At 34.4% G+C, this 7,287-nt stretch overlaps 1 protein-coding gene across 1 annotated transcript; it reads left to right on the top strand.

Moving 5' to 3' along the window:
- The first annotated feature begins 551 nt into the window (after positions 1–551).
- On the top strand, positions 552–5,669 carry LOC104883466 (pro-cathepsin H). The gene is made up of 8 exons (XM_010667998.4): positions 552–893; positions 997–1,118; positions 2,355–2,470; positions 2,900–2,973; positions 3,055–3,322; positions 4,123–4,254; positions 4,670–4,805; positions 5,238–5,669. The coding sequence occupies exons 1-8, from the start codon at positions 700–702 to the stop codon at positions 5,273–5,275; spliced, it is 1,080 nt and encodes a 359-aa protein (XP_010666300.3). The 5' UTR covers positions 552–699; the 3' UTR covers positions 5,276–5,669.
- The last annotated feature ends 1,618 nt before the right edge of the window (positions 5,670–7,287 follow it).

Genomic DNA, 7,287 nt, shown 5'->3' with positions numbered 1-7,287 from the left:
TCCAATAAGTTCAGTTCAGCTGTTTTTTGCCAAAGAGAACATGCCCTAACTGAATTGAATTGAACTGAACTGAATTGAATTGAACTGAACTGAAATGAATAGTAATATGTGAGAGTAAAAGTATTGTTAAGAGTTGGACTGAACTGAACTGAACTGAAATGAATAGTAATATGTGAGAGTAAAAGTATTGTCAAGAGCTGAACTGAACTGAACTGATTTGAACTGAATTGAACTAAACTGAAAATAAGCTGAGAAGAACAGGCCATTAAAGTCGTAGAATCATATTACAATCCTACCGTGTAATTTGTTATGGTTGGACGTGATCGAAATACCCTACAAAATTCCGATCCTATGGTAAAATACGAATAACGACAATGGGTTACCCGTTACAACTCCCATACTTTTCCGATCAACAAAAAGGTCCCATAATTGAAACTTGAAAGGTTGAAACAACACCCCAAAAAAAACCCCATCTCTGCATTCTCTCGTCATCATCTTCGTCACCCCGCCTTATCATTTTATTGGCTCCCATACAACCGGATATTAAATTCCAGAATTCTTTTTATCATCTCAACAGTCAAACATCACTCCAAAAATTAATCTCCTTTTAAAATCTCCCACACGCAAATCATACCATACCACGCCACAATCCTCAAACTCACTCACTCAACCTTCATTTTCTCTCTCCTCCACACAACAATGGCTTCCTCACTCTCTATCCTACTACTTGCAGCTTTAATCTCCTGCTTCGCAACCTCATCTTTATCATCTACTTTCACTGATGAAAATCCTATCAGATTAGCATCAGACGGTCTACATCATATTCAATCTTCTGTTTTCTCTCTCCTCGGCAACTCTCGTCATGCTCTCTCCTTTGCTCGATTCATCCACAGGTTCTCTTTCTCTCTCTTCTTCATCATCATTTCATTGCCGTCTGAATTTCATCAGATGACTGGTAATTGATATTGATATTGATTTTATTTGTGGAATTTTTAGGCATGGAAAGAGGTACGAGACAGCGCAAGAGATGAAGATGAGATTTGATACTTATCGTGAGAATTTGAAGTTGATTAGATCGTCTAATAAGAAATCTCTCTCTTATAAACTTCATGTTAATCGTAAGTTCTACTTGGATTGTTTGATTCTTTAATTTCGTCATGAATTTGTTTTTGTGAAAATTAATTTGGTATATTCTGTATTATTGAACTAGATAAAAAAAAAAGTCAAAGGATTCATAAATATCATCAGATCCTAATATATTTTTATTCTTAAGTTTAGCTTCTTAAATATATCATGAATTTGTTTTTGAGACTATTAATTTGATTTGGTATATTCTGATTATTGAACTAGATAAACCAAAAAAAGTCAAAAGAATTCATAAATATCATGAGATCCTAATACTTCATCCATACAATTATTTAATGTCACTTTCAAGTTTTTGGGAGATACTTTTTGACCCATTTAGATTTCGTTTGGCAGGGCATAAAATATTTTTACGAAAAATTGTTATTTCTATTTTCAATTTTACATTATTTGGTTTGCGATAAGTGTAAAATTATTTATCCTTGAGTAAAATTGCTTTCATAATGATGGAAAACCATTTTCACATTAAAATGAAGGAAAACATCCTTTCTTTTTCTTCTCTCTAGTACACTCCTCTCACTACCTCATTACTTTCCCTTTTGTTTTCCTTTCATTTCATCAATTTTCTTACATGGAACCAAATAACGGAAAATTAATTTCAGAAATGTGTTTTAGCTTGTAAATTGTTTTCTATGAAAATTATTTTACACTGAAAATGTTTTACGCTATAATGTAAAATTGCGGTAATGGGAATAAATTTTAAGTGTAGCATACAAGGGAAGCACCCTTAAAATCTTCATTGGAAGGCAATTTCAACCCCAAGTTTGTATTTTTTCTCCATGGGGAAGCAAACTCTCCCCTAATTTTCATTACCACTAATTACCACCTAACAAGGTGGTATTGGATGGGAATTAAAATTCAAGAAGAAAAATAGACACGATAGGATAAATTAGCATTACCATGAGAATGAACCATGATTTTCGTTACAAATTTACATACAAATTCTTTCTCATTACCATCATTTATAACCAACTACCAAACGGACCGTAAAAGGAAATAGATTCTGTAATGAATTTAAATATGATAAATATGAAATAGAACTCAAGAAGTATGAACTTAACAATTAAAAATGTTTGGCTAATCTTGAGGGTTGTCAACACCCTCCCCAAGAGAAATAAAGAATCCTGTAATTGTTACATTTATTAGAACAATGATCATTCAGCTCTTAATGTTGATGAATATTGTCCAACATTTCGTTGTTTTTGATCCAGACTTTGCTGATTGGACATGGGAAGAATTCCAAAGTCACAGATTGGGAGCAGCTCAAAACTGCTCTGCCACCCTCGAGGGCAGTCACAAGTTATCCCATGCTATCGCTCCTGCAGAGGTATAGCACCTTTATTGGAAATCTCTTGATCTATAACCAAGATCAATAGCTTACTTCTACCAATTCCTTGCTCGCGATTATTATCATAGGAGTCAGGAGTGTATTACTATTCTATCGCCTCACATTTTCTTTTCCGGCTGTGGACCTTTGGGTTTGGGGTAAAGGGGTTAGATTCATGCAATTTGACCTCTGCTAAATTGCAGAGAGGTTGTTTTCCAGTGATTCCCCAACTATGTAATTATCAATCTCTCTTTTCATGAGGTAGTGAATTTCGTAATTGTATCTCCTGAGAGCATATCAATAGTAGAAACAGTGTTGTAATAAAGTTAATAACACTCTTGAGAGGATAGTCTATTCTGAGCTTGTGGAGGAGGTTGAAATGCATTATTAGAATCTCATGCTAGTATCAATTCCTTGTGAAATTTACAGAAAGACTGGAGAGCTGAGGGAATAGTTAGCCCAGTTAAAAATCAAGGCCACTGTGGATCTTGCTGGACATTCAGGTTAGCTTATCTTTACATAAATATGTCTGTAGGATGTTCATTTCATTCTAACATTCTAACTGAATTTTCTTTTATCTGCAGTACTACTGGAGCTCTGGAGGCAGCTTATGCTCAAGCATTTGGAAATATCATCTCTTTGTCTGAGCAACAACTTGTTGATTGTGCTGGCGCATTTAACAATTATGGTTGCAATGGTGGTTTGCCATCTCAGGCTTTTGAATATGTCAAGTACAATGGAGGTCTAGATACAGAAGAGGCTTATCCATACACAGGAAAGGACGGTGAATGTAAATTCTCAGCCCAAAATGTCGGTGTTCAAGTTCATGACCGTCCAGTCAATATCACCCTCGTAAGTCATCAAAGATCTTTTCTCACTGTGTTTTATGACTATCAATTAACGCTAGTCTTAGTCTGACATCATAAATCACATATGATAATTCTAGTTATATTGTCTTTGAGATATTTCCATATTATAGCTTCATCTACCTGAGCTAATAACGCTTATAGTTCATTAAGCTGATGTAGTTGCCCATATTAACTAAAAAGTCAATTTATATTAAGTACTCTTGTCTGATCCTCAACGTCAATGGTATGACATGTGTATCGAATTTTTTCTTTTAAAGGAAAGTGTATGGAATTCTTAACCAGTACTCTGATTTTCAGTTCGGTATGTCATTCTATTGAATTGCATACTGTTATAGTTTATTGAAAGATAGGGAGTATGACTCACACACGGGTTTTGAAGTACTAGCAAATAAGTCAGCTTGTGATGTGTTGCGTATATATTTGTATAAAAATAACATTAAACGGCGTGCAAATGTCTTGCAGAATGGCATATTAAGGCTGTTGTCTTTGCAACTTTGTCTAATTCTTGGACGAAGTCTGCGTGATAAATCTGAGACATGACTATTGACATGTCAAAACACTTCGGAAATTTATATTTACCTGAAACTGTAGCTGCAATTCAGCTCTCTAAACAAGTCACTGCAGGCTAAATAATGAAGCCTTATCATATTAAATCTAATGCGAGATTCATATTGTATTTAGTGACTAAAACTTGAAACTTAACTGTATCAAGCTAATGCAGATTTTAATTTGGGCAACAAAATTATTGGACATTGTTTGACAGACTTCTTGGCATGAATGTAGGGAGCTGAAGAAGAACTAAAGGATGCTGTGGCATTCGTTCGTCCAGTGAGTGTGGCATTTGAGGTTGTTGATGAGTTCAGGTTCTACGAGAAGGGAGTTTACACCAGCACAACTTGTGGCAGCACTCCCATGGTGAGTTTTCAGATCTATGCATAACCCCACAGGGCACAGCCTTCTAAGAGCGCATTTACTGAATTTAGATTAGGCACAACTTTTTTTGGTGCTTCTACGATTTCTTTTTCCGGCAAGTGCTTTTACATTTTACCTACAGTGAATCTTTGGTTGTGAGCACTAATGCACTTGGACTCTCCACAAATAAATGTTCACCAATATCCTACAAAAATGATGAAAAAACAATGTAATTTTCTGTGGGTTAAAATTTACTTCAGTAAGTAGGGAAGATCCCAAAAACAGGAAGTAACCAAGAAAGCAGCAAATTAAAGAAAGAACAAATTGACATAGAATGCTTGATCCATATGCCACATAAAATGCACCAACTCTTTCGTGACATGAATGTACTTGATGCTTGTGCTTATCTGCTTGGCAGGATGTGAACCATGCTGTTCTTGCTGTTGGATATGGTGTGGAGGATGGAGTCCCATACTGGATCATCAAGAACTCATGGGGAGAGGATTGGGGTGAGAATGGATACTTCAAGATGGAGATGGGCAAAAACATGTGTGGTAAGTTTATATTAATAAACTTATGCTTATATCAAGGATGATTTGAGCAGTTTTTTAGGTTTAAAAGAAGTCTTTCTTAACTCAATAAAATTATCAACTTAAGTATATATTTTTATGTAAAGGTTTAAGAGTTAAGACCTCATATCCTTTATTCCTTCGCTTGATGAAATGAAACCAAAGGGTAGGGAAAATGATGTGGGCATTGCTTCTTTAAAATATTACCATCCTTGGGAAAATTACTTTCAAACTATTTCATCCTTTGATTACCAAATGGAAGAAATGGGAAAATGTATGGGTTTTTTTGTTGGAAAATGAGTTTTCGCCAACTAAATAAACCTTCATATTTACTGACACTCGTATTGAGTTACAACTTGCAAGTGCACATTTTTGAACTAGAGGACCGAAACTTAGACTTCTATTTGCATGATGCAGGTGTCGCTACTTGTGCATCATACCCTGTTGTAGCCTAAAAGCTCCTTCAAAAAAAAAGCATTGTGTAATATGAAGAATGATTTCTCCATTATTCACTCTCTTTTGGCATCAAAGTGCAAGGACATAGCTACAGCTGCACGAGGACAGAATGCATATATATAGTTTTGCTGTGGTTCTTTTCAACTCATTGTCCTTCCCCATTCAAGCAAACTTTAATTTGATATGTAAAATTTCTTCATGTAATTTTCTGATGTAAGTAAGAACTCTCCAAAGACAGGTTAAGATAATGGGAATCTGTGGGATGTACCAAAATGATAAGTCCCAAAACACAGTTAATCTGCATATGTTCAGGGTTGTCGATTATAAGGATATTGGCTCATTTGAGAGGAGGTAATGAAGTATAGAAATAAAACTTTTTTACCATTAGTTATATTACGAATAATTATGTATTGGTGGTAATAATTATATGTTGCACTGAAAAATTTGTAACTTTTTTTGTTTGTATGTCCTATGTCTCTGTGGGGTGATTAATGATATTCTTTTGGGGGAACGGTTCGCTGAAGCCAAGAAGATTGATCGTGACATTTTGGGGTGTTTGGCATTTAGAGTTTTGGAGCAAAAAGAGAATTTTGGATCACTTTTAGAGTTTTGATTAGTCAAAAACTCTAAACGAAGTGTTTGGTAAAAGAGAGTTTTAGAGAGAGTTTAGAATAAAAACTCTAAAAATGAAAAAGCTCATAGCTTTTTCTTTAGAGGATTAGGTAATAATATGTTTAATGGTTTTTTTGCTTCTAATAATAATACTACACAAACAAATGTCTATAAATGTCATTTTCATACAAACAAATGGCAATAAGTTTTTAGCAATCAGTTAATTGTTACCAAACACATTTATAAAAAATCAATAGTCAAATCTGCTGAACAAAAAGTTAAAACTCTAACAACAAACTCTAAATGCTAAACTCCAAACTCTTTTTGCCGAATAGGGCCTTTACGGCCCGTTTGGTAGTTGGTCATAAATGATGGTAATAGGAATAAATTTGTGTGTAAATTTGTGAAAAATATCATTGTCTATTCCCATGGTAATGCTAATTTATCCTAAAGTGTCCACTTTTCTTCTTGAATTTTCATTCCCATCCAATACCACCGTGTAGGTGGTAATGACTAATGAGTGGTAATGAAAATTGCTTCCCCTTGGAGACAAAAACACAAGTTTAGGGGTGAAATTGCTTACCCATGGAGAAAAAATGTCAACCCATGGAGATTTTAAGGGTGCTTCCCTAATAAAATTACACTTAAAATTCATTCCGATTACCGCAATTTATTAACGACTACCAAACGGGCCGTGAGCGTACAATTATCTTATACGGTTTATTTTACCAGGGGCAGATTTACAGGGGTACAGTGGGTACACAATGAAAATGAAGGAAGGAATAGAGTGGTGAGAGTTAGTTAGGGTATTCTAGCCAATTTATCACTTATTCCAATTTATTCCTAAACTCATGCATGTCCAATTTTATAGCGTCAATTAGTTAAACAAATACTAAAAAATGGTACAAAAAATAAGTAAAAAATTATGAAAAATCTCATATAACACCGTGTTACCATAATTTATGGTAAGATGAGGGTGACTCGTTGTCTTAAAGATGTCACTTATGGTCGAGTGACCTCTTTAAGATACAAGTTGACACATTATTCAGAAGCGACATTCTTAACTTACAAAGTGACTCTTTTAGAGCGCAAAGTGAGATTATCCTACGATTACTTTTATTGTAAGGTAGTCTTATCTAAGACTTACTATAAAAAAATTCAGTAGTTAGAAATCTATACAAATCTCTTTAAGGGCAAAACAATAAAGAAAAATTTCTCAAAAGTTAAGAAAAAATGATTACAAGTTTCGAACAATGGTGTACGCAAGCCGAACTCTAATTTATATAGTATCCTTATCTCACTCTCTCATTGTCGTAAGAAATTCATCTTAACTCTCATCCCAACCGAAAGTTAAAAATTGAGAGGATTGATATAAAATGACTCACCACTCAAATCCAAA

The sequence above is a fragment of the Beta vulgaris genome, chromosome 8 (genome assembly GCF_026745355.1).
Source record: "Beta vulgaris subsp. vulgaris cultivar EL10 chromosome 8, EL10.2, whole genome shotgun sequence".
Taxonomy (NCBI): domain Eukaryota; kingdom Viridiplantae; phylum Streptophyta; class Magnoliopsida; order Caryophyllales; family Amaranthaceae; genus Beta; species Beta vulgaris.
Note: the sequence above shows the minus strand (reverse complement) of the source record. Positions and strands in the feature narration are given on the sequence as shown.

Coding starts and splice junctions, on each gene's coding strand:
- LOC104883466 (XM_010667998.4), top strand. CDS start 700: ATGGCTTCCTCACTCTCTATCCTACTACTTGCAGCTTTAATCTCCTGC. Junction 2,471..2,899: donor ATGCTATCGCTCCTGCAGAG/GTATAGCACCTT, acceptor TGAAATTTACAG/AAAGACTGGAGAGCTGAGGG. Junction 4,806..5,237: donor GATGGGCAAAAACATGTGTG/GTAAGTTTATAT, acceptor TGCATGATGCAG/GTGTCGCTACTTGTGCATCA.